General features: G+C 44.3%; 2 protein-coding genes across 2 annotated transcripts in view; one reads left to right on the top strand and one right to left on the bottom strand.

The window, feature by feature from the left end:
- Positions 1 to 5,461, bottom strand: part of LOC121551168 (dynein axonemal assembly factor 5-like) — a 49,643-nt gene extending 44,182 nt beyond the window's left edge. Inside the window, exons 1-4 of the mRNA XM_045210928.1 lie at positions 4,900 to 5,461; positions 4,283 to 4,467; positions 1,649 to 1,773; positions 996 to 1,114 (exon numbers count right to left, since the gene is read on the bottom strand). Coding sequence (XP_045066863.1) covers positions 996 to 1,114; positions 1,649 to 1,773; positions 4,283 to 4,467; positions 4,900 to 5,428 — 958 coding nt within the window. The 5' untranslated portion in view covers positions 5,429 to 5,461. The remainder of the gene's footprint in view (positions 1 to 995; positions 1,115 to 1,648; positions 1,774 to 4,282; positions 4,468 to 4,899) is intronic.
- Positions 5,462 to 6,205: 744 nt separating this feature from the next.
- Positions 6,206 to 25,388, top strand: part of prkar1b (protein kinase, cAMP-dependent, regulatory, type I, beta) — a 178,479-nt gene continuing 159,296 nt past the window's right edge. The window contains exons 1-2 of the mRNA XM_045210930.1: positions 6,206 to 6,332; positions 9,730 to 9,924. Coding sequence (XP_045066865.1) covers positions 9,748 to 9,924 — 177 coding nt within the window. The 5' untranslated portion in view covers positions 6,206 to 6,332; positions 9,730 to 9,747. The remainder of the gene's footprint in view (positions 6,333 to 9,729; positions 9,925 to 25,388) is intronic.

The raw sequence follows: 25,388 nt of genomic DNA on the forward strand, positions 1-25,388 counted from the left end.
TCTTATCACAGAAAACTAAAGTTATATAGAGTAAAAAATCCCTTTAAACCTAGTTCCCAACAAAGCTCATTAAAAATCCTGTTCCCTTCTTTCCCTTGATTAAAATATAATTAAGACCGCATGATGTGAATAACTGAATATTTAACGAGTCATGTATAAAAATATATATATAACAATTAAATCAATGCAAGACAAGAGCAAATTATCCCACGCACAGAGCTGCCGATGATGAGTTACTAATGCTTGGAATTCAAACTGACATGCTCCGTTTCACCATGGTATCAGTTTGTATTCCAGGCTATTCCAACCAGCACACAGAGAGAGGAATGTGAGAACCCTGCTATACTACAGCAAGCAGAAGTAGAACTGAAGTAATGAAGCATATTGGATAGATAGATAGGCTAGATGGATCAGTGACAGCACAGCATCCCTCCCCAGCCCCTACAGCCCTCTCTCCCTCTCCGTGCCCAGACTGCTCTGACGTCAATCATCGATAGATACATCATGCCCTCAGTAGACAGTTCTTATTATTAATAAAGGCAGCTGACCCCACGCTGCGTCTGACCTACTTTCAGAGGAAGGAGGACATAACTAGATCGGTGGAAGAGAAAGGGTGGTGGCTTTACAGAGAAGGCCACAACAACAAATCACACGGTTTACATTGGCTGATGTTCTTCAGTCTGTATCAATGCACTGATGAACTTTCTTCTTCATTATTATAATCAAGACAACACACTGCATGGGACGGTAACTAACTAACCTTTTCTCAATGGGCTACATTCACTGAAGGAGACAAAACCCAATACATTTCTTTAATGATTTTTACAATCTTTTTTCTTGTCTAGCCTTCTTTGTGTGAGAAACCCAACCCTGTAAATACTTTTTTTTTGCACCACCAAAAGATCCTGTATACACTTTGTAAGTCAGTTGAGTGGCGCAATGGTACAATGTTTAATCTCTCTGCAGTAGAAGTAGTAGTGATGGAGTTCACTCACCTCCAGCAGGGTAGAGGTCAGGTGGGGTCAGGAGGAAGTCCATCTTGTCCTTCAGGTCATCCTCATTCTCCTGCTCCCACAGAGTGCCTGTCTGTCTCCACAGGTCAGCAGCTAGTTGACTGGAGGGGAGAGAGAGACAAATATAATGATAATGCACGTCCATCCCTGCCACGGCGGACCCAGGATTCGAACCCACGCCACAACGACGCAATGTACAAACAACACAAAAGCCCAAGCTAGTCAACACAGTCAGTGATGAGCCTTGTGGGCTCCTGCTATTCCCTCTTTCACACCAAACCTACTGTATAAGTAGGTATCTACAGTAATCTGCACAAGCAAACCTGATACATACGTGTGTATCTTAGGCTGCATATTTCCTAGGTCTGACAGAGTGAGTGAATGGGTGGGTGGTCTCAAAGGCAGAGTGGTTAAGGACTGGGTCAGTCATACAATAGCAGGGCTGGGGTCATTTGAATTGAAGGCAGTCAATCCAGGAAGTACACTCAAATAACAATTCAAAATTGGAAAAAACTGCATCCATTTTCAAGTAGAAGCTATTTATTTCAAAAGTTTAAAATGAATTTGTAATTAAAATCACTTCCTGAATTGACTGCCTTCAATTCGAATTGAGCCCAGCCCTGTACAATAAGTACCTAATCTCTGGGATGTCATCGCTGAGGCTGCTCAGTAGGAGGGGGATGAGCTTGTGGAAGTAGGAGTATCTGTCTCTCAGGTGGAGCAGCCAGTCACCAACAACCACAGTCACAGCTTTTCTCACCTGGAGGAGAGAGGTGGGGTGAGACAAAACATAGTTTTTTAAGTGAGGAAAACACCTTGTATGGTACTGTAGTAACTAAGGGGTTCTCAAAGTTTTTCACTCGGTGCCACCGTTCCAGCATTGGGGAACATCCCGCGCTCCCCTGCGCGTGCGCACATGCCACGTCTATTTCTATGTGCTGTTCATGACACAAACTGTTGACAACATTCGTTGGTGGAGAGGATTTTGCAGGTTTAAAGCTTATTTCCTACAATTCTACACATTTTGTCATGTCTAATGTTTATTCATGTGATATTTGAGTGACTAAAAAATAACAACAATATCTATGGGCTAAAAAACCTAAATAAAAAACATTAGCTGACATGGGCTAGTTGATCTGGACATTTCTGACAAGTTATAAATAGCTCTCTAAGGTATGCAATGACTAACAAGAGGAACTGATTATGCACTATCAAATTTCAAAATTGCACCTTCTGCATTCTACTATTACAACTTTCAAGAGTAAGTTTAAAGCCGGACTAAGTTCCTTTAAAAAATATATATATATACAGTACCAGTCAAAAGTTTGGACACACCTACTCATTCAAGGGTTTTTCTATATTTTGACTATTTTCTACTTTTCTGAATAATAGTGAAGACATCAAAACTATGAAATAAAACATACGGAATCATGTAGTAACCAAAAAAGTGTTAAACAAATCAAAATATATTTTATATTTGAGATTCTTCAAATAGCCACCCTTTGCCTTGATGACAGCTTGGCACACTCTTGGCATTCTCTCAACCAGCTTCATGAGGTAGTCACCTGGAATGCATTTCAATTAACAGGTGTGCCTTGTTAAAAGTTAATTTGTGGAATTTCTTTCCTTCTTAACGAGTTTGAGCCAATCAGTTGTGTTGTGACAAGGTAGGGGTGGTATACAGAAGATAGCCCTATTTGGTAAAAGACCAAGTCCATATTATGGCAAGAACAGCTCAAATAAGCAAAGAGAAATGACAGTCCATCATTACTTTAAGACATGAAGGTCAGTCAATACAGAACATTTCAAGAAATTTGAACGTTTCTTCAAGTGCAGTCGCAAAAACCATAATGCGCTATGATGAAACTGGCTCTCATGAGGACTGCCACAGGAATGGAAGACCCAGAGTTACCTCTGCTGCAGAGGATAAGTTCATAAGAGTTACCAGCCTCAGAAATTGCAGCCCAAATAAATGCTTCACAGAGTTCAAGTAACAGACACATCTCAATATCAACTGTTCAGAGGGGACTGTGTGAATCAGGCCTTCATGGTCGAATTGCTGCAAAGAAACCACTACTAAAGGACACCAATAAGAAGAAGAGACCTGCTTGGGCCAAGAAACATGAGCAATGGACATTAGACCGGTGGAAATGTGTCCTTTGGTCTGGAGTCCAAATTGGAGATTTTTGGTTCCAACCGCCATGTCTTTGTGAGACGCTGTGTGGGTGAACGGATGATCTCAGCATGTGTAATTCCCACCGTAAAGCATGGAGGAGGAGGTGTTATGGTGTGGGGGTGCTTTGCTGGTGACACTGTCAATGCACTTAACCAGCATGGCTACCACAGCATTCTGCAGCGATACGCCATCCCATCTGGTTTGGACTTAGTTGGACTATCATTTGTTTTTCAACAAGGCAATGACCCAACACACCTCCAGGCTGTGTAAGGGCTATTTTACCAAGAAGGAGAGTGATGGAGTGCTGCATCAGATGACCTGGCCTCCACAATCCCCCGACCTCAAACCAATTGAGATGGTTTGGGATGAGTCGGACGGCAGAGTGAAGGAAAAGTAGCCAACAAGTGTTCAGCATATGTGGGAACTCCTTCAAGACTGTTGGAAAAGCATTCCAGGTGAAGCTGGTTGAGAGAATGCCAAGAGTGTGCAAAGCTGTCATCAAGGCAAAGGGTGGCTATTTGAAGAATCTCAAATATAAAATATATTTTGATTTCTTTAACACTTTTTTGGTTACTACATGATTCCATATGTGTTATTTCATGGTTTTGACGTCTTCACTATTATTCTGCTATGTAAAAAATAGTCAAAATAAAGTAAAACCCTTGAATGAGTAGGTGTCCAAACTTTTGACTTTCCCCCCCACAGTTTGGGAACCACTGTAGTAACTGTTGGTGTAAAAGAAAAGCAGCCTTTATTAATATGTTGGATTGATTGATTAGATTGATTGACCAGTTTGTTTATTTTGTATTTTTTCCGAAATACATTTATCCAACAAGGAAAATAATAATCTAGATGAACACAGCAATAACAGAATTAGTCTAATAATCTAATCATTAACACTAACGGTCACTGAGTATTTGTAGTGAATCTGCCAGATTTGACAGAATTAGTCTAATAATCTAATAATTAACACTGTCACTAGGAGTAGTTGAGCTTCATCTGCCAGATTTGACATAATTTGTCTAATAATCTAATCATTAACACTGTCACTAGGAGTATTTGATCTTTATCTGCCAGATTTGACAGAACCAACCTGTGGTGAGTCGTCAAACAGCCTCTGTGCCAGGTGAGAGAGCACATCGTCCACGTTCTTCCCCGTGCCGTACTGGATGACCGCTCCAGTGGCCTCGATGGTGGACACACGCACACGGGAATGCTGATGGGAGATGGTCTGCATCAGGGGCTTGACCAGGCTCTCTGCCTGCATGTGGAAATGTTCTGGGGATAGAGAGAAGCATTTCAAACAAGATTAATGTAAGGTGACTGTCACTTCATGCCACAGTATAAGTTAGGGTACGATTTCCTAAACATTATCCTCAATACATTCAATTGTTATACATGTATTCAGAGAGACCATACATAACTAGCTCTGTAGAGCATGCAAATCACAGAGAAACAAATTATTTTGTTATTGTCCTATTGTCTACATTTCCATTAACTTAATTAATAATTAATATGTATATTACATGACAGCCTGGTAGAGCTTTGGAGTGTACAAAATAACTTAGAGCCACAAAAATAACCATTCTCTGACACAGCTTGGTCAGGTGTCCATGCAATAAACTTTAGCTAACACAGCTAGCTAGCTAACTAGTTAGCCTAACTTGTGGGCTAACAAGACTACACCCAGTACATTCTCAACCAGCTTACCTGGTACACTTTTTGCAAAATGAACAGTGCATTTGCAGCTCTCCCTTTTGACGTCTGGGAAAGGGTCGACAATAGTTCTCTGCAATATCTTCATCATATCGTCGAGGTAGGGAGCTAGGTGCCTACCACACACCTCCACTGTGAGAGTCAGCACCTCCACCATGGACAACCGAAGTTCCTCCGCGGGCTCCAGGATCTCTTTCCCGCCGAGCCGCTGCGTCAAAGCGGGCATGAGATAAGGCAACGAATCCTCCGGTTGAGGAACACACCGAATAAAATCTCCAAGCATGTGTATGGCAGTCTCTCTGCATCTTTCCATAGGATCTGACAGGCATTTCAGCAGCGACTTTAGCAGACACGTGAAAACATCCTGCAACACGCCGCTCGAAAGCCCTTTATCAATAGTTTCTCTTTTGATTGCTTCAAGCGCTCTTTTTCTTGTGGTTTTGCTGTCTTCGTTGAGACAGTTTAGATGTCGAGCTAGCGCTCTCAAAACTTCAGAAGCAGCACGTTCTTCTCCCGCCGCCATCGTTGTTGCCGTTTTCACTGTTACCTTTGTTGCCATTTTCACTGTTGATATGGCAACAAGCAGCGTTGCGACAAACATACTTGCTTTACGATAACTCTAATTCAAACCTTGACAACTTTATTGACAACTATTGCATCTTTGTGAAATGCGGTGGAAATTAATCTAAATCTATGGAATAAAGATTTGACATACTGTATTTTTGTTACAGAAAGTCATTGATGTGAATGTTGAATAGCATGATGAAATAGATATATCTTATAATATAAATAGTATCACTTACACCGTAACAATATAATAACTGTAGTATAACAAAGTTGGAATATGCGGATTTAATATCATATTCTTCTTTAGGTTAGGATTATGATATTTTTATTAAGTATGTCAGTAACACAATTTGGGGGATCTCAATGATGGACTTTATATCACAGCCTCATAACTAAACCTCATAACTAATGGACAGAAAATGGCAATTTGGTGCTTTCTCTGCATGACCAGGTAAGGAGCAGATCAGGTCTGTCAGTGTCATCTGTCAGAGAACCTTTTCTCAGTCTGACACTGCTGAGAAAAACAAATAAACACCTGCTCTCTTCTTATGAAACTGGTGTATTGAAAATGACACGATGATGTGGACATCCACATAAGGAATGCCACGGCACATAATTATTCAAACATTTCAAATGAGTAAAGGGATTGAAAGCTTGTTCCTGGCCTCGTGAGTTGCTTTGCGGCTGAATAAAAAGTGACAAATTGACGTCATTGGGACCGACGTAGAGCGAGCCCCAGCGAAAGCAGCAACCGAGCAGCGGCAGTTGCAGCAGCAGAGCATCTTCCCTAGCTACAGAGTAGCCTACCTTGCAAACAACATCCATAGCCAGGGATCTCTGAGCATCCCCGGAAAATAACGGTAAGAAATTGAATGGCACGACGAATATCTTATCTGGCAAAACCTCAACGTGTTGACGTATTTATCAGCAAATGAATCCAGGCTTGAATATTGCTTTTTGTTTTGCTATGGTTATGATTTGGTTGTCATCTTGTGTGAGAGAGAAATGAAATATAGGGTCGTGCCTGGAACACGAAACAGGTGCTCTAGTAATGCTAGTTAGGATACATTTGATTTTCACAGCAAATTATATCATAACTATCTTGCCAATTTTAAATGTTAGACATTGAGGCCAATGATGGAGGTTATGGGTTTATGATAGCTAGCTAACGTTAGCCTACCTAGTTTTAGTTTTAAGCTTGCTAGCTAGCTATGTAGTAGCTAGCTTCAGAGGCAAGCTAACAAATCAACCGTGATGTTTCCTTCAAATTTAAATAGCGGAAGTGAATTTGCGGAGGCTTTGCTTAGCTATCTCTGTCCTAGATCTGACTGTCTTTGCCTATTTATTCCATGACAGGCTACCTTGTTGTCAGAAGCTATTACATTGTTTAACAACCACATTATTTCAGAATGCATCCTTTATTTGACAGTGAGGCTGTATTCCTGATGTGGGCTAGGCTATATGTAGATTGAGGTGACACTAAACAATATGGTTCTCTAGATAGTGTGACTGTAACTACATTGTAACTGTGCATTACACCTGCCACAGGTACTGATTATGATTTGATCATGTCAAGGCATTGCTTTGATAAACTAGTAGGCTACACACACTACCAGTCCAAAGTTTGGAGACACCTACTCGTTCAAGGGTTTTTCTTTATTCTTACAATTTTTTACAGTGTAGAATAATAGTGAAGACATCAAAACTATGAAATAATACATACGGAATCATGTAGTAACCAAAAAAGTGTTAAACAAATCAAAATATATGTTATATTTGAGATTCTTCAAATAGCCACCCTTTGCCTTGATGACAGCTTTGCACACTCTTGGCATTCTCTCAACCAGCTTCATGAGGTAGTCACCTGGAATACATTTCAATTAACAGGTGTGCCTTGTTAAAAGTTAATTTGTGGAATTTCTTTCCTTCTTAATGCGTTTGAGCCAATCAGTTGTGTTGTGACAAGTTAGGGGTGGTATACAGAAGATAGCCCTATTTGGTAAAAGACCAAGTCCATATTATGGCAAGAACAGCTCAAATAAGCAAAGAGAAACGACAGTCCATCATTACTTTAAGACATGAAGGTTAGTCAAAATGGAAAGTCGCAAAAACCATCAAGCGCTATGATGAAACTGGCTCTCACGAGGACTGCCACAGGAATGGAAGACCCAGAGTTACCTCTGCTGCAGAGGATAAGTTAATTAGAGTTAACTGCACTTCAGATTGCAGCCCAAATAAATGCTTCACAGAGTTAAAGTAACAGACACATCTCACTATCAACTGTTCAGAGGAGACTGTGTGAATCAGGCCTTCATTGTCGAATTGCTGCAAAGAAACTACTACTAAAGGACACCAATAAGAAGAAGAGACCTGCTTGGCCAAGAAACATGAGCAATTTTTTATTTTTTTTATTTATTTCACCTTTATTTAACCAGGTAAGCCAGTTGAGAACAAGTTCTCATTTACAACTGCGACCTGGCCAAGATAAAGCAAAGCAGTGCGATAAAAACAACACAGAGTTACATATGGGGTAAAAAACATAAAGTCAAAAATACAACAGAAAATATATATACAGTGTGTGCAAATGTAGCAAGTTATGGAGGTAAGGCAATAAATAGGCTATAGTGCAAAATAATTACAATATTATTAACACTGGAATGCTAGATGTGCAAGAGATTATGTGCAAATAGAGATACTGGGGTGCAAAAGAGCAAAATAAATAACAATATAGGGATGAGGTAGTTGGGTGGGCTAATTTCAGATGGGCTGTGTACAGGTGCAGTGATCGGTAAGGTGCTCTGACAACTGATGCTTAAAGTTAGTGAGGGAGATAGACATTGGACATTAGACAAGTGGAAATTTGTCCTTTGGTCTGGAGTCCAAATTTGAGATTTTTGGTTCCAACCGGCGTGTCTTTGTGAGACGCTGTGTGGGTGAACGGATGATCTCCGCATGTGTAGTTCCCACCGTAAAGCATGGAGGAGGTGTTATGGTGTAGGGGTGCTTTGCTGGTGACACTGTCTGTGATTTATTTAGAATTCAAGGCACACTTAACCAGCATGGCTACCACAGCATTCTGTAGCGATACGCCATCCCATCTGGTTTGGGCTTAGTGGGACTAAGGCTGTGTAAGGGCTATTTTACCAAGAAGGAGAGTGATGGCGTGCTGCATCAGATGACCTGGCCTCCACAATCCCCCGACCTCAACCCAATTGAGATGGTTTGGGATGAGTCGGACGGCAGAGTGAAGGAAAAGCAGCCAACAAGTGCTCAGCATATGTGGAAACTCCTTCAAGACTGTTGGAAAAGCATTCTAGGTGAAGCTGATTGAGAGAATGCCAAGAGTGTGCAAAGCTGTCATCAAGGCAAAGGGTGGCTATTTGAAGAATCTCAAATATAAAATATATTTTGATTTGTTTAACACTTTTTTGGTTACTACATGATTCCATATGTTTTATTTCATAGTTTTGATGTCTTCACTATTATTCTGCTATGTAAAAAATTGTAAAAATAAAGAAATATCCTTAAATGAGTAGGTGTGTCCAAACTTTTGACTGGTACTGTAAGTGTCCGTGGTCATCAACAAGCCAAATTAATAGGCTTCTGTCTATTGCAGTTTGGAGATCCAGCCCCTATCACATTTAAAGAAAATGCAAACTGACAGAGACAAACACACAAACAACCAGGGGCTGATATTTCTCCTCATTCTGACAACCTCTCCACTTCTCCCCTCCTCTTCTTTACTTTCTCTCTCTCTCTCTCTCTCTCTCTCTCTCTCTCTCTCTCTCTCTCTCTCTCTCTCTCTCTCTCTCTCTCTCTCTCTCTCACGCGCTCTCTCTTTCTCTCCCCCCTCCTCTTCTCCTCTCCTCTTCATCGTCTCTCCCCTCCACTCTTCCTCTCATCTCCTCTGTCCTCTCCCCACATATTTTCTCATTCTCTCCTCTTCTCCTCTCCTCTCTTCTCTTCTCATCTCCTATTCATCTTCTCCCCTCCCCTCTCCCCTCCTCCTTTCCTCTTTCCACCACTCGTCTCTCCCCTCCCTCCTCCTCCTCCTCGCCCCCTTCTCCCCCTCCTCTTCTCCCTGTGTCTGCTCTCTCCTCAACCTCCCCTGCTCTTCCTTCCCCTCCTCCTCTCCTCTTTCCACCTCTCCTCACCCCCTCTCTCCTCCTCCCCTCTCCTTTCCCCTCCGCTTCTCTCCTTCTCTTCTTCCTTCATCTCCTCTCTCCTCAACTTCCCCTCCTCTCCACCTCTCTGCAGATAAACCAGATAAATAACATGGCCACCTCCTCCTCCCCTAATCTGGATGAAGACGAGAGTCTGAAGGGCTGTGAAGTATTTGTGCAGAAGCACAACATCCAGCAGATCCTCAAAGAGTGCATTGTCAACCTGTGCATCGCCAAGCCTGAGCGTCCTATGAAATTCTTGCGGGAGCACTTTGAAAAGCTGGAGAAGGTTTGTGAATCACCTTAAAGCTCCCCTTATTTGCGAACTAAAGCTCCCTTTACATTTTTACTGCATCTTCGTTCTTTGCAAGATACATTTTTACCAACAATAATATTTATTTTGTTTATGACTATCTCTTTTTAGTTTTTTCGTCTATAGGGACGTTGTGAGTAATGTTTTGTTTTGCTAATGTATGAATCATTTCTGTTGAATTGCACTCTGCTGAAAAGCAAGGATTTTCTATCAACGTATTGACATGTAATACACTAATTAACCAGCAGGTATTGGAATTGAGCTGAGTAGAAGCAATTATTATTATTTCATTTCACTGACGTGGATGTACTTTCATTAGCTGATAGTCTGATACATCAGAATACATGAGAAAGGAGACTCTGTTATGCCCATGTTTTCTTGTCATATCGTATGTTTTTAAAATCTTCCTCAGTATATTTGTAAATAAATAGCCTAGCAGTCGGTTTCTTGATAATACTACATTTGTCTAATAGGGCTTTCAACTCTCCACACAATGGTGGAGTACATTAGCTGAGGGCCTGGGAGCATTAGGGGCACAGAGACAGGGACAGTCTGTGCCCATCCACAGACAGACAGGCTCAGAGTGTTGTATTGATGTTGTCTATCCACAAGTGTCTGTGAGACAGACAGAGAACAACCTGTTACTGTCTGGTGCCTGGACCTACAGACTACAGAATATAACTACAGAAGGGTGAATTTCTCAGAGGTTAGAGAAAAGAGGGACTCTCTCTCTCTCTCTCTCTCTCTCTCTCTCTCGCTATCGCTCTCTCTCGCTATCGCTCTCTCTCTCTCTCTCTCTCTCTCTCTCTCTCTCTCTCTCTCTCTCTCTCTCTCTCTCTCTCTCTCTCTCTCTCTCTCCCTCTCCCTCTCCCTCTCCCTCTCCCTCTCCCTCTCTCTCTGAATGTATTAGCTCTGGCTGTCACCTCCGTAGCGAGAAGCATTTTAGATGAGCCCAGCTGGTGCATATATTCAACCTCTGGAGCCCTCAGCCCTTGAATGTTAGGATAGGTATTTATTTATTTCACCCACGCCATGTTGAGGATTCAGCAATGGCTGAATTATAAGCTATGTTAAAGGGAAATGTAAAAAAAAATCCACTTCTTAGTCTTCATCTCCAGCACCACCTCAACATCAACATATGTGAAAATGATGCTTTTCTATGTTTTGTAGTAAAAAGACAGAGGAATATAAACCAATTAGTAGACATTTAGTAAACACTCATCTCCCTCTATCTGTTTTTCATAGAAACTAGCCATTTTCACATACAGTATGTTGATGTTGAGGTGGTGCTCAAGATGATGAAAATGAAGTTGACACTTTTTTTTTTACATTTCCCTTTAAGGGAGCTTAAAAAAATAAATAGAATAGAGTACCATTATTTTTCCTAGAGGGAACTTTGGTTTGGGTGTTGCACTGTTCGCCGTTCACTACATTGGTGTCTGTAACACCCTGGCTCTGGGACTCTATATGTTGAGCCAGGGTGTGTTCTTTCTAGTTTGTTTATTTCTATGTTGGCCTGAGTGACTCCCAATCAGAGGCAACGAGTGTCAGCTGGGGCTGGTTGTCTCTGATTGGGAGCCATATTTAACTGTCTGTTTTCCCTTTGTGTTTGTGGGTTCTTGTTCCGTGTTGGTCTATGTTACCTAGGACGTTACGAGTCGTTTGTTGTTTTTGTTTACTGTCTGTGTTTATCGCTAATGATAAATAAACATGTTCGTTCATCACGCTGCGCCTTGGTCCTCCTCTCTTGACGACGATCGTGACAGAAGAACCCACCATACAAGGACCAAGCAGCGTGTCCAGGAGCAGGCAGACTGGACATGGGAGGAAGCGCCGGGAAAGGAGATGGAGAGGTTGGCGATGGCCCAGGTGGGCAAATCGTGGTCCTGGGAGGACATGCTCGGGGGCAAAGGGCCATGGGCTAGGATTAAGGCCCTGGCGAGAGAGGAGCAGCGGCGTCAGCAGTGTCATCGTCGGACGGACGAGAGGCAACCCCAAAACATTTTTTTGGGGGGGGCACACGGCATGGGCGGCTGGGCAGCAGGAGGCTGCCACAGGGCGATTTGGAGAGGAGGCCACCGGGTTTTGGGGGCCAGAAGGCAGGTTGGCGGAGCCTGGATGGAGAGCAGAGCCAACTCCCCGTACTCAGGCATGGCAGCATGAGACTGGGCAGGTTCCGCGGTATGCGGAGCTGCGCACTGTGCCACGAGTGGTCCGGCATAGTCCGGTACGTCCTGTGCGAGCACCCCGCACGTGTTGTGCGAAGGTGGGCATGCAGCCAGGACGGAGTGTGCCGGCTCAGCGCTCGTGGCCTCCAGTGCCTCTCCTCGGTCCCGGATATCCTGCGCCAGTGTCACGTGCTGTTATGCCAGTACGGGTACACAGCCCTGTACGTCCTGTGCTGATGCCTCACACAGAGTGTGTGAGGGTAGGCATTCAGCCAGGACGGGTTGTGGCAGCTCTTCACTCCAGGTCTCCTATCCGTCTCCACAGCCCGGCCCGGCCTGTCCCTGCTCCTCGCACCAAGCCTACGGTGTGCGTCGCCAGCCCGGTCCGGCCTGTCCCTGCTCCTCGCACCAAGCCTACGGTGTGCGTCGCCAGCCCGGTCCGGCCTGTCCCTGCTCCTCGCACCAAGCCTACGGTGTGCGTCGCCAGCCCGGTCCGGCCTGTCCCTGCTCCTCGCACCAAGCCTACGGTGTGCGTCGCCAGCCCGGTCCGGCCTGTCCCTGCTCCACGCACCAGGCCTACGGTGTGCGTCGCCAGCCCGGTCCGGCCTGTCCCTGCTCCACGCACCAGGCCTACGGTGTGCGTCGCCAGCCCGGTCCGGCCTGTCCCTGCTCCTCGCACCAAGCCTACGGTGTGCGTCGCCAGCCCGGTCCGGCCTGTCCCTGCTCCTCGCACCAAGCCTACGGTGTGCGTCGCCAGCCCGGTCCGGCCTGTCCCTGCTCCACGCACCAGGCCTACGGTGTGCGTCGCCAGCCCGGTCCGGCCTGTCCCTGCTCCTCGCACCAAGCCTACGGTGTGCGTCGCCAGCCCGGTCCAGCCTGTTCCTACTCCACGCACCAAGCCAGGGGTGCGCATCGTCAGCCCGGTCCGGCCCGTTCCTACTCCACGCACCAAGCCAGGGGTGCGAGTCGTCAGCCCGGTTCGGCCCGTTCCTACTCCACGCACCAAGCCAGGGGTGCGAGTCGTCAGCCCGGTCCGGTCCGGCCCGTTCCGGCTCCACGCACCAAGCCAGGGGTGCGCGTTGTCAGTCCAGCACAACCCGTGCCTGGGTCACCGGTGCCTGGTAAGGTACCGGTCAACTGCTCCACTACGGAGCTGAAGCTAACCGCTCCTGCTACGTCCAGTTCGGCTCCAGCCAGCGGGGCCAGACCGGACCAGGGGCGCTATGGGGGGTTTATTGGAGGGTGGTGGGCAAGACCGGAGCCAGAACCGCCGTCGAGGAGGAATGCCCACCCAGCCCTCCCCTGTTTTGCTCTAGTTGAGGCGCGGTCGCAGTCCGCGCCTTTAGGGCGGGGTACTGTAACACCCTGGCTCTGGGACTCTATATGTTGAGCCAGGGTGTGTTCTTTCTAGTTTGTTTATTTCTATGTTGGCCTGAGTGACTCCCAATCAGAGGCAACGAGTGTCAGCTGGGGCTGGTTGTCTCTGATTGGGAGCCATATTTAACTGTCTGTTTTCCCTTTGTGTTTGTGGGTTCTTGTTCCGTGTTGGTCTATGTTACCTAGGACGTTACGAGTCGTTTGTTGTTTTTGTTTACTGTCCGTGTTTATCGCTAATGATAAATAAACATGTTCGTTCATCACGCTGCGCCTTGGTCCTCCTCTCTTGACGACGATCGTGACAGTGTCGAAAGTGGGATTGATTTTATTCCCATGACTTTCTTTGTAATAGATGTGTAGGCCTAAGTGGTATTGGATTTTGTTAGAATACCCTATGAATATCAATCAGGTGTTTTCTTTATGAATGTTTTTCAACTGTTGGTACACTAAGCTTTCGCCTATTAAGGAACTGTCCACAGAGAGTCCTGAGGTGTCATATGATGTGTTTGAAAACAATGGGCTCTCATAGAAATAAATAGACCACAGAGGTGTCTGGTACACTGAACTGGGGTGAACCCAATAGCCCATGGTGACTCCAGGTCTACAACAGAAGGAGTGATTGTGTGACAGGATCAGATACAGAAAGGGGATGAGGTACGTGAGGACTGAGAAGTGAGCCTAGGGTTGGTTTTGCAGTGTACTCTCAATGCAGCGTGACTGTGTGTGTGTGTGTGTGTGTGCGCACATTCGCATCCGTAAGGGATGATTATCCCAGTGTGAATTTATGGGAGTCATCTGATGATACTTTGCTGTGTGTAACTGATGATTCCTCTGACCCAGTTACATTGTTAATCTCAGGGAAGCGATGCAGCGTTGAGTTCCTCAGGAGGGTCTAAACCTTTCAGACTATTGAAAATGCTCAGTAGCCTTCATATTTCCCTTCTAGTCGTTTAGCTGAGACGAGTCTTCTGCAGCAGTTTACAATAAACACATTGAAGTACATGGAACAACCACTACATGACTCAAGCACAGTAAGTAAACGCTTCTTCAATGCATGTTTTGGTTTCTGCCCTGGCACTACACAGCTGATTTAAATAATCAACTGATCATCAAGCTTTGATCATTTGAATCAGCTGTGTAGTGTTAGGGCAAAAACCAAAACGTGCACCCCTTGGCATCCCGAGGACCAAGTTTGGGAAACGCTGCATTAAACCTAGTCCTGGCCTAAAAAGCATGTTCAATGGAGAATCTCCATTGGAGGTGTTTTTTAGGCTTAATCTGTGTCTGGGAAGCCATTCATAAGTGTTAGTTAGTTACAGTCACTATGTTGGAATAGAATGGTCAATGGAACTCAGAGTTCAATTACGCAATGGCTTTAAAAGAAGGCCTCATTCCGGTCCAGAAATCAACATAGGTTTTTGCTCTACATACGAAGTAGCTGTAACTAATCCTGTGTATCCTCCATCCCCCTGTGTTGTGATATTATAGAGGATTACCCAGGCCAGGGAGCGTGCAGCACACAGCATGGGTCACAGGGATTATAATCCCGTTTTTCCCAGATTATTATGGTTGGCCTACCCACAGTACTTTGTGCTGGGTTTTGATGCGTGAGAATTTTAAATTCATAGGTGTGTGTGCGTGTGTATGTGTCTCTGTATGAGTGTGTGTGTGTGATGGTGCCCCTGTCCTAGCTGCGGTGCTAGCCCAAGCAGGTCTCTGTTGTCAAGGAGACCGTGGAGCATAGTGTGAAACAGAGTGTTGCTAGTCTAGTAGGGCTGAATATAGAGGGAGACAAAATGCTGCAGAGAGAGTGTAAAGTTAAAATGCTAATCGGATCACTTAGGCTTTACCATGACATGTATATTGGAGATGCTGTCAAATGATATCGAATGCCTGTCCATTTTCTAATGCAATCAATCATGTTTACATGATCCTTACAGATAATCTGACATTAGCCTATATGATATTATCTGGCTTAGATGCTTCTTTATGAGACGGTTTTTGATTATGAAGGATCTTTGTCTTTGTTGCATTAAGTTGTTCAAAATGCTGTCCAAATCCTTTAAGAAAATGTAGCATTCAATATCATACTACTTAGCTAGCTAGTCCTCCTAGTCTCTTTGTTTTGACAGTATATTGTGCAGTGTCTGAGGGTTGACTTCCCCATAGAGCCGGGCAGGCTCCCCATGGGGTCTCTATTCTCAGTGGGGAGGAAGAGGACAGAGGAGGATAGACTGACTGTGTCTGCCTACTTCAGTCTGGAGCCTGGAGAGTAGGAGAGAGGATGATTGTCTGTGTCTGCCTACTGCAGTCTGGAGCCTGGAGAGTAGGAGAGAGGATGATTGACTGTGTCTGCCTACTGCAGTCTGGAGCCTGGAGAGTAGGAGAGAGGATGATTGTCTGTGTCTGCCTACTGCAGTCTGGAGCCTGGAGAGTAGGAGAGAGGATGATTGTCTGTGTCTGCCTACTGCAGTCTGGAGCCTGGAGAGTAGGAGAGAGGATGATTGTCTGTGTCTGCCTACTGCAGTCTGGAGCCTGGAGAGTAGGAGAGAGGATGATTGACTGTGTCTGCCTACTGCAGTCTGGAGCCTGGAGAGTAGGAGAGAGGATGATTGTCTGTGTCTGCCTACTGCAGTCTGGAGCCTGGAGAGTAGGAGAGAGGATGATTGTCTGTGTCTGCCTACTGCAGTCTGGAGCCTGGAGAGTAGGAGAGAGGATGATTGTCTGTGTCTGCCTACTGCAGTCTGGAGCCTGGAGAGGGAAGATGGGAGAGGGACTCCCTTGCAGCTTGGAGATAGCAGACCATGATCAGTCACGCTGTTTACACACAGACAGTAGAGCCACTGAGACTGGGACTAACGCTTCTGATTGAACAAATGTCTCCAACCATGTTGTGAAGTCTGATTGTTGTGTGTGTGTGTGAAATTAAGCAGCCGTACCAATATTTCAGTGCAATATTGGTTAGACTGCTGAATTTAATCAGAACACAATAAAAACTGACACTAAAGACACAGGGAGTTGTAGTTTCCAACAGGCCAATATTCTACATAGTTTAGTGCATAAAACGTGGTAATTAATTACAATGACCATAATCCATTGCGCATCTACTTGTCCAGTCTGTTTATTTTACGCCTGCTACGGAAGAGACAGAAGAATGCACAGTCGTGAGGGGATATAGAGAGCAGCTGTTGCTTCGCAAGGTATCTCTACCTGAGAATACATTATCTAAGTGATTGATAGTTGGTATTCAGCAGTCATAAAAGCATGCCTTATTTACTTTGAAGAACTACAAAATAGTGATTTTGTCAGACAGCTCTATGGAGATGAGATGACTTGGAATTAAATAATAAAGTCATCAAATAAAACAAATGTAATATACACAACAACTGAAATATTTTATTAAAGTAAAGTAATGTGAATAACTGATGGTTTCTAAGTGATAAGCAGAAATAAGCAGTCACTACCATCATGGGACTTAATTGTTTAATTCTGTGTTGTTACAGCATTCAACCCAACTAATCGAAATAGAAATAGAAAACCGTGATTATTTTGTAATAATCAAACCGAATCCGAACCGACCTCAAAAAGCACAAATCTCTCAGAACTATGTGATTCCCTTCTCTCTCACTCTCGCTCTCTCTCACGCTCTCTTTCTCTCAAACACACACACAGACACTCACTCCCTCATTCAGTTACTCACTCACTCTCTCTCCGCGTTTGGGAGAGAATGTAATCTGCCCTACAGAGGAGCTGTTGACAGATGATCTAGCCTCTGACAGACTCTCTGTCTCTCTCTGCACTCAGAGGAGAAGAGAAGAGTTGAAATAAAGGGAGTGGGTTGAAAATAGGCTTTTAAATCATTTTCATCACCATCCGTCTCTCTTCTCTCTCCTCTCTCTTCTCTCTCCTCTCTCTGCTCTCTTCTCTCTGCTCTCTCCTCTCTCTCCTCTCTCTCTTCTCTCCTCTCTCTCCTCTCTCCTCTCTCTTCTCTCTCCTCTCTCTCCTCTCTCTCTCTCTCCTCTCTCTCCTCTCTCCTCTCTCTCCTCTCTCCTCTCTCTTCTCTCCCCTCTCTCCTCTCTGCTCTCTCCTCTCTCTCCTCACTCCTCACTCCTCTCTCTTCTCTCATCTCTCCTCTCTCTCCTCTCTCCTCTCTCCTCTCTCTCCTCTCTCTCCTCTCTCCTCTCTCTCCTCTCTCCTCTCTCTCCTCTCTCTCCTCTCTCCTCTCTCTCTTCTCTCTCCTCTCTCTTCTCTCTTCTCTCTCCTCTCTCCTCTCTCTCTTCTCTCTTCTCTCTCCTCTCTCTCCTCTCTGCTCTCTCCTCTCTCTCCTCTCTCCTCTCTCCTCTCTTCTCTCTCCTCTCTCTCCTCTCTCCTCTCTCCTCTCTCCTCTCTCCTCTCTCTTCTCTCCTCTCTCCTCTCTCCTCTCTCTCCTCTCTCTCTTCTCTCTCCTCTCTCCTCTCTCTCCTCTCTCCTCTCTCCTCTCTCTGCTCTCTCCTCTCTTTCTTCTCTCTCCTCTCTCCTCTCTCCTCTCTCCTCTCTCTCTGCTCTCTCCTCTCTCTCTTCTCTCTCTTCTCTCTCTCTCACTTATCTCTCTTCTCTCTCTCACTTCTCTCTCTTCTATTTATCTATATCTCTCTGCCTCTTTTTCTCGCTTTGTCAGGCTCTCCTTCATCAGTAGTTGATGCCGTGGGTTCTGTTCTATTCTGTACGGGTGTTATTCAACTTTTCTCCCCTGTCACCCATCTGAGGGCGGTAACCTAGGCAACCAGAGAACAGATAGCCTCCAGCTCTGTATTTAATAGAAGAGCCTTTCTTCTAAACTTTTCTCCCTTTATGCACTTCTGACCCAAATAGATCATTTCCTTCTAATGCCCCTCATGCACTTCTGAGCCAAATAGATCATTTTCCTTTAAGTATTCTCCCTCTGCCCACAGACTCTAAAGCTAGTCCCAAATGGCACCCTATTCCCTATATGGGCCCTGGTCAAAAGTAGTGCACTAAATAGGTATAGGCTGCCTAACCTTTCAAATATACCTTGGCATAATTTCATGCATGATTCATCCCTCATACAGTATCTTTCACACCTCTCTCGCGAGACACACACCCCACACTCCTAGGAGGACTCATCAGATCTGTGTGACTTTTTAACACTGTTTCCCAAACTAAAGGTTGCGACCCCATGTGGTGTCTCCTGATTTGACCTCCGTCAGTAACCTCCGCTAGATGTGGTTGTAATAAACAGAGAGTTTTTCCTACAAATGTAGCTCTATCTTTTGAACGGTTTAAGCTACAAAATATTATGACCCCATCACTGAAAGACTCTCAGGAACAAGTACAGCGCCTTCAGAAAGTTTTCACCCCCCCTTGACTTTTTCCACATTTTGTTGTGTTACAAAGTGGGATTAAAATGGATGTAAGTGTCATTTTTTTGTCAACGTTCTACACAAAATACTCTGTAATGTCAAAGTGAAATGAAAAGAAGGAAAATAAAACACTAATAGATCTTGATTAGATAAGTATTCAACCCCATGTTAGAATCACCTTGGCAGGGATTACAACTGTGAGTCTTTCTGGGTAAGTCTCTAAAACATTTACATTTACATTTTAGTCATTTAGCAGACGCTCTTATCCAGAGCGACTTACAGTTAGTGAATGAATAGATGTTTTTTATTTTTATTCATACGGGCCCCCCGTGGGAAACGAACCCACATCCCTGCCGGCCAAACCCTCCCCTACCTTGGACGACGCTGGACCAATTGTGCGCCGCCCATGGGTCTCCCGGTCGCGGCCGGCTGCAACAGAGCCTGGACTTGAACCAGGATCTCTAGTGGCACAGCTAGCACTGCGATGCAGTGCCTTAGACCACTGCGCCACTCGGGAGTATAAGCTATGCACACCTGGATTGTACAATATTTGCCCATTATTCTTTCAAAAAAATCTTCAAGCTCTGTCAAATTGGTTGTTGAGCATTGCTAAACAGGCATTTTCAAGTCATGCCATAGATGTTCATGCCGATTTAAGTCAAAACTGTAACTAGGCCACTCAGAAATATTCAATGTCATCTTGGTAAGCAACTCCCGTGTATATTTGGCCTTGTGTTTTAGGTAATTGTCCTGCTGAAAGGTGAATTTGTCTTCCAATGTCTGTTGGAAAACAGATTGAACCAAGTTTTCGTCTAGGATTTTGCCTGTGCTTAGCTCCATTCCGTTTATTGTTATCCTAAAAAACTCCCTAGTTCTTGCTGATGACAAGCATACCCATAACATGATGAAGCCACCACCATGCTTGAAAATATGAAGAGTGGTACTCAGTGATGTGTTGTGTTGGATTTTTTCCCAAACATAACACTTTGTATTCAGGACAAAAAGTTTATTTCAAACAGGATGCATGTTTTGGAATATTTTTTATTTTGTACAGGCTTCCTTCTTTTCACTCTGTCATTTATGTTAGTATTGTAGAGTAATTACATTGTTGTTGATTCAGCCTATAATAATGTTATATGATGTACTGTTTTATCTTTTGTTTTATATGTAATGTAAGTGCCTTAATGTGTTTGGACCCCAGGAAGAGTAGCTGCTGCCTTGGCAGGAACTAATGGCGATCCCTAATAAATACAAATACAAATACAAAAGCAATGAACTATATGGTGAATAGGCTGCCATTTGAGATGCTGACCAGTTATTGCCTATAACTAGGAAAAACACAGTTTTTAACAGTCTTGTTTTTACAGAGAGAGAGCGAAGGCTATGGATATAGATAACTAAGCTATAGATAACTCCATTGAGAGGAAGTCAAGGAGCCCATCCCAAATGGCATCCTATTCCCTATATAGTGCATTACTCTTGACCAGAGCCCTATGCACTGAGGGTGTGGCTCTGACCGTCTAGGTTTGGCTGGATGTCACCCAGCAAACATTTTCATATTGGCCCAATGCGGGCTAAAGTATTTGCCTCACGTAGGCTTCCCACAGTGGGCCGATGCACAGTTGCTCATCGGCCCCACATTGGCCCCCAAGGCATTGGTCCAGTGTGGCAAAGTGTGGGCAGCCCATATCTGGTGAGGGCAGCCCTCACTTTGCTTGAAATAAGCCCATCTTTTCCCAGCAAACATATCCACATTGGCATGATGTCGGCCCAATGCGGGTTAAAACATCGGACCCATGTATTCTGCCCACATTGGGCCGTTGCACATTTGCGCATCGGCTCTACATTGGCCCCAAGGGCAGCCCTCACTTCACCTGAAATAAGCCCACCCTTTTGGGTCAGATGCCCGTTACATTGTATCAGAAAGACAATAACGTTATTACTATCATATCTCTGCTGAAGCACAGTTCCCGCTCAGCCCAGTCAAAACTGTTCGCTGCTCTGGCACCCCAATGGTGGAACAAGCTTCATCACGACGCCAGGACAGCTGAGTCACTCACCACCTTCCGGAGACATTTGAAACCCTACCTCTTTAAGGAACACCTGGGATAGGATAAAGTAATCCTTATAACCCCCCCCTTACCCCACCCCACCCCCCCCCAAAAAAATAAAATAAAAAAAATAATAATTGTAAAGTGGTTATCCCACTGGCTATAAGGTGAATGCACCAATTTGTAAGTCGCTCTGGATAAGAGCGTCTGCTAAATGACGTAAATGTAAATGTAAATGTTGTAGAGTGTAGGGTGATCCATTGATTGTAGAGGGGGGCTGATCCATTGATTGTAGAGTGGATAAGGTTGAGGCCTTTACCCTCTCTGTGTTTGCTCAGAACACCATGCAGGGAATGCTGCTCCAGACCTCTGAGGGTGCCGTGTGTATCTGCTGAAACATCTAACCACACACACACATCAGGCCTGCCTTCCGGCCTCAGGTCCCTGATGTGCGTCAGAGAGTTTGAGCCTTCTTGAGAGCAGCTGCTCTCTCTCTCTCTTGCTCTCTCTCTCTCTCTCTCTCTCTCTCTCTTGCTCTCTCTCTCTCTCTCACTCTCTTGCTCTCTCGCTCTCTCTCTTGCTCTCTCTCTCTCGCTCTCTCTCTCTCTCTCTTGCTCTCTCTCTCTCTCTCTCTCTCTCTGTTTCTCTCTCTGTTTCTCTCTCAACTCTCTCTTTCTCTCTCAATTCTCTCTCTCTCTCTTTCTCTCTCTCTATCTCTCCCCTTGTCCCTCCTTATGTTATGGAGAGACCCAGTGATTGGGTCAGGCTGGCCCTGCAGGGGAGAATCAGATGATCACCTGGCCCATCATGAGTCCTGGAGCCTGCAGCACGTATACGTTGTTCACATCAACAGCACAGTGCTAATAGCTCTGTGAACCTCTGGCATACTATTCTAACATAAAGGCTGTAAGGAAGGGACATTGTAGCAGTCGTAAGGGCAATGAAGCACCAGGAGGATCAGAGGCAAGCAGGTAAAGGTGGGTGATTATATTAACAATGTGGTACTGGGTCGTACCACGAAATGAGTCCCTTTTGGGTAGTGTAACTAGGTAAAAAAAAAACATTTGATTTCACCTAATTTTAATATTCTGTCATAAAGAGCACATGTTCAACTTAATAAAAAACATGTTTCCCGTCTCAAGAGGTTAAATAAAAACATGACTATAGTGAGTGCCTATTACAGTTTTTTTTGATTGCTTAAGCACGATTTTCAAAACAGGGCCCGTGTTTTCAAAACACTACACACAATTAGCACAACCACACACCCAATTAGCAAAACACTACAGATCCTTTGCAAAATTAAACACTCTTGTAAAAACTATACACTTCTTTTTAAAAACCACACTTTGTTACCATATGAAACACACACGTTTCACATTACTATACTCTGTTTGCACGAGTTACACTCTGCTGTGATAAACCAAAAACACTTTTAGCACTTCTACTTCCCTATGATTAGAGTAGGCTACTATCAACAAAGTACAAATATAATGTAAATTCACCAAACACTACACAAGACCAATGTTGCAGACTGAAGAAACTCATTTATTTCTCAACACGCCCAAAATGTTGACATGGAGATTCATAATACTGTAACCAAACGTCACTTTACGTATTGTAAGTTAAAAAAAACTTTTAAAAAAAAACTAGACATTGTCTCTTCGCCTAGCTGGATCTGGCCAGAGAATTTCATCAACATCGCAGGCAATGTTGTCATTAGCAAGACACCTTGGAAAGAAACGTCTTGAATGACGAATCCATCCTTGCATTGCTGCTACCTCCATCTGGTCACAGGCCTCCTCCATGGCTTGGATGAGGGGTACCTCAGCCTGGAGACGGAGATCATATACCTTCCACCGCCATGCCGAGAAAAACTATTCTATAGGGTTGAGGAATGGAGAGTATGGTGGAAGATATAGGACGGTGAAATGTGGATGTTGCTGAAACCAGTTCTGAACCAGAGCAGAGCGGTGGAAAGACACATTGTCCCAGACAACAATGTATTGCATATGATCGATTTGATTTGCTGCTGTTATGTTGTGCAATTGGTCCAAGAATGTAAGTATGAGTGCTGTGTTGTAAGGGCCCATATGGGCATGGCGGTGGAGGACCCCATTCTGTGTAATGGCTGCACAGAGTGTTATATTACCCCCACGTTGCCCTGGGACATTGACTATAGCCCTGTGGCCAATGATGTTTCTTCCCCTCCTTCGTGTTCTCGTCAGGTTGAACCCAGCCTCATCTACGTAAATGAACTCATGCTGGATCTCCTCTCCATCCATTCGTAAAACTCTCTGAAAAACAGTGTCAGGCAAAATTGTGTAGTTCAGTGTAGATCTAGTATACATATTACAGTACAGTAAAAGATTATGAGACAGTATGCAAGATCACACTGCTAAAGTGAATACATACCTCTGCATAATCATGCCGCAGTCGTTTCACCCTTTCGGAATTGCGCTCGAAAGGCACTCGATAAATTTGCTTCATTTGAATATGTTTTTTTTTTAGGATGCGTGCCAGTGTTGATGTTGAGACCTGATGGATATCGTTGAAAATGGCGTGGTTATTGACAATGTTAGCTTGGAGCTGCTTGAGTGTTATAGCATTGTTGGCCAAAACCATGTTTACTATCTCCCTCTCTTGCTGTTCTGTGAACATAGGAGGCCTTCCCCCTTGTCGTCCCTGACCCTCAATCCTATGTAGAAAAAAAAACAGTATACAATAGTACAGTAATTTCACAGGAAAAGGTAACAGAAGTGCTGATAGTGCATAGAATATAGTACTGTAAGCAGTTACTGAAAACATGCAGATGTTTTTGATATGATTATATTTTTACAATACCTATTTTCCAGTCGAAATGTTCTCATCACACTTGCCACTGTATATCGGCTTAGATTTGGCTGTACTCGCAGTCCAGCCTCCCTCAGCGTCAGGCCGTGGTTGACAATGTGGTCAACCAGTGTTGCGCGGATCTCATTTGTCAGATTCGGTCCTCTTTGAGCACCTTCTTGTCTTCCTCTTCCTCTTCCTCTTCCTCCCCTTCCTCCTCCTCCTCGTCCTCCTCGTCCTCCTTGTTCTCCTCGTTCTCCTCGTTCTCCTCGTTCTCCTCCTCGTTCTCCTCGTTCTCCTCGTCCTCCTCCTCGTTCTCCTCGTCGTCCTCCTCCTCCTCCTCGTTCTCCTCGTTCTCCTCGTTCTCCTCCTCGTTCTCCTCGTTCTCCTCGTCCTCCTCCTCGTTCTCCTCGTCGTCCTCCTCCTCCTCCTCCTCCTCGTCTTACTCTTTCTCTGACTCTTTCCATTGTGCTTGAAGACCGATGAACTCACCTGCTGCTTTTTATAGTGCTTATACACCTGATTGGTGTGTCTACAACCAATTGGTTGGACGGTGTGGTAATTTGACAGTCAGTGCTTTGGTATTGCAAGGACGTGACTTCATGATAGATTTTTGTGTGTAATGTATGTTAACTGTGTTTAGTGTTTTGCAAATCACTGTGTGTAGAGTTTTGCAACAAGTGTAAGGTTGACAATGTGCTTATAGTTGTGCAAATATGGGCTGATGTTTTGCTTCTTGAGTGTAAGGTTTTGCTAATAGTGTACTACTTTTAATTTTAGTGTGTAAGCAATCCAAAAAAACTGTAAGTGCCAAATAATGTAACAGGGTTGACCGTAAGATGGTTGACCGTAACAGGGTTGAGCGTAACAGGGTTGACCGTAACAGGGTTGACCGTAACAGGCTTGAACGTAACAGGGTTGAACGTAACAGGGTTGAACGTAACAGGGTTGACGATTTCTTAAATCAGCCGTAAATCCCCTTATGACGGGGGGAATGGAAGTGTGGAGCAATTGAATGCAACATTTTTAAAAATTGTTTGAACATTTCTAGCCTGTGTATCGGTAACAGGATTGACGTTTTATGCTCGACCTGCTCAGTTTTCCACCAGAAAATGGCCGAAAAGAGTAGAAGCAGCTCACTTGGTTTTACACTTTGATTTGACTATTAGATGTTCAATGTTTCTTTTGATTTTTTGTTTTTTAAGGAATAGTTTCATCAACAGTAAAATGAGAGTTCTTCAGAAAATCTTCAGAAATGACTTTGTCAAAGCAACAAAATAACTAGGGCTTTACAATGATGGTGAAAAGGTGAGTTAAAATCTTCCTAGAAGTCACAGAAGGTGCACAGAGGGACATGTCAAAATGCTGAATTTTGGCACTTTAGCAAGTGAGTAATTGAATTTTCCATGTGGTCTATATTACAGGGCACTTAATTTAATATAACAGGCTTTTCAAATTCAATATTGGTGCAGAATTTCGACTTAAAATGTCAAAGGGATGCAAAAGGAACTCATTTTGTGGAACGACCCCTCTACTCTTCCATTCACCACCTCTGCCTCCACTGTGTGTATGAGTTGTTGGGTTAAATCAACCTTGGGAAGAGCAGTAGGAGAGGAGAGGAATTGGAGGACAGTCAGTCAGTGGTTCTGTCCCTA

The sequence above is a fragment of the Coregonus clupeaformis genome, chromosome 35 (assembly GCF_020615455.1).
Source record: "Coregonus clupeaformis isolate EN_2021a chromosome 35, ASM2061545v1, whole genome shotgun sequence".
Taxonomy (NCBI): Eukaryota; Metazoa; Chordata; class Actinopteri; order Salmoniformes; family Salmonidae; genus Coregonus; species Coregonus clupeaformis.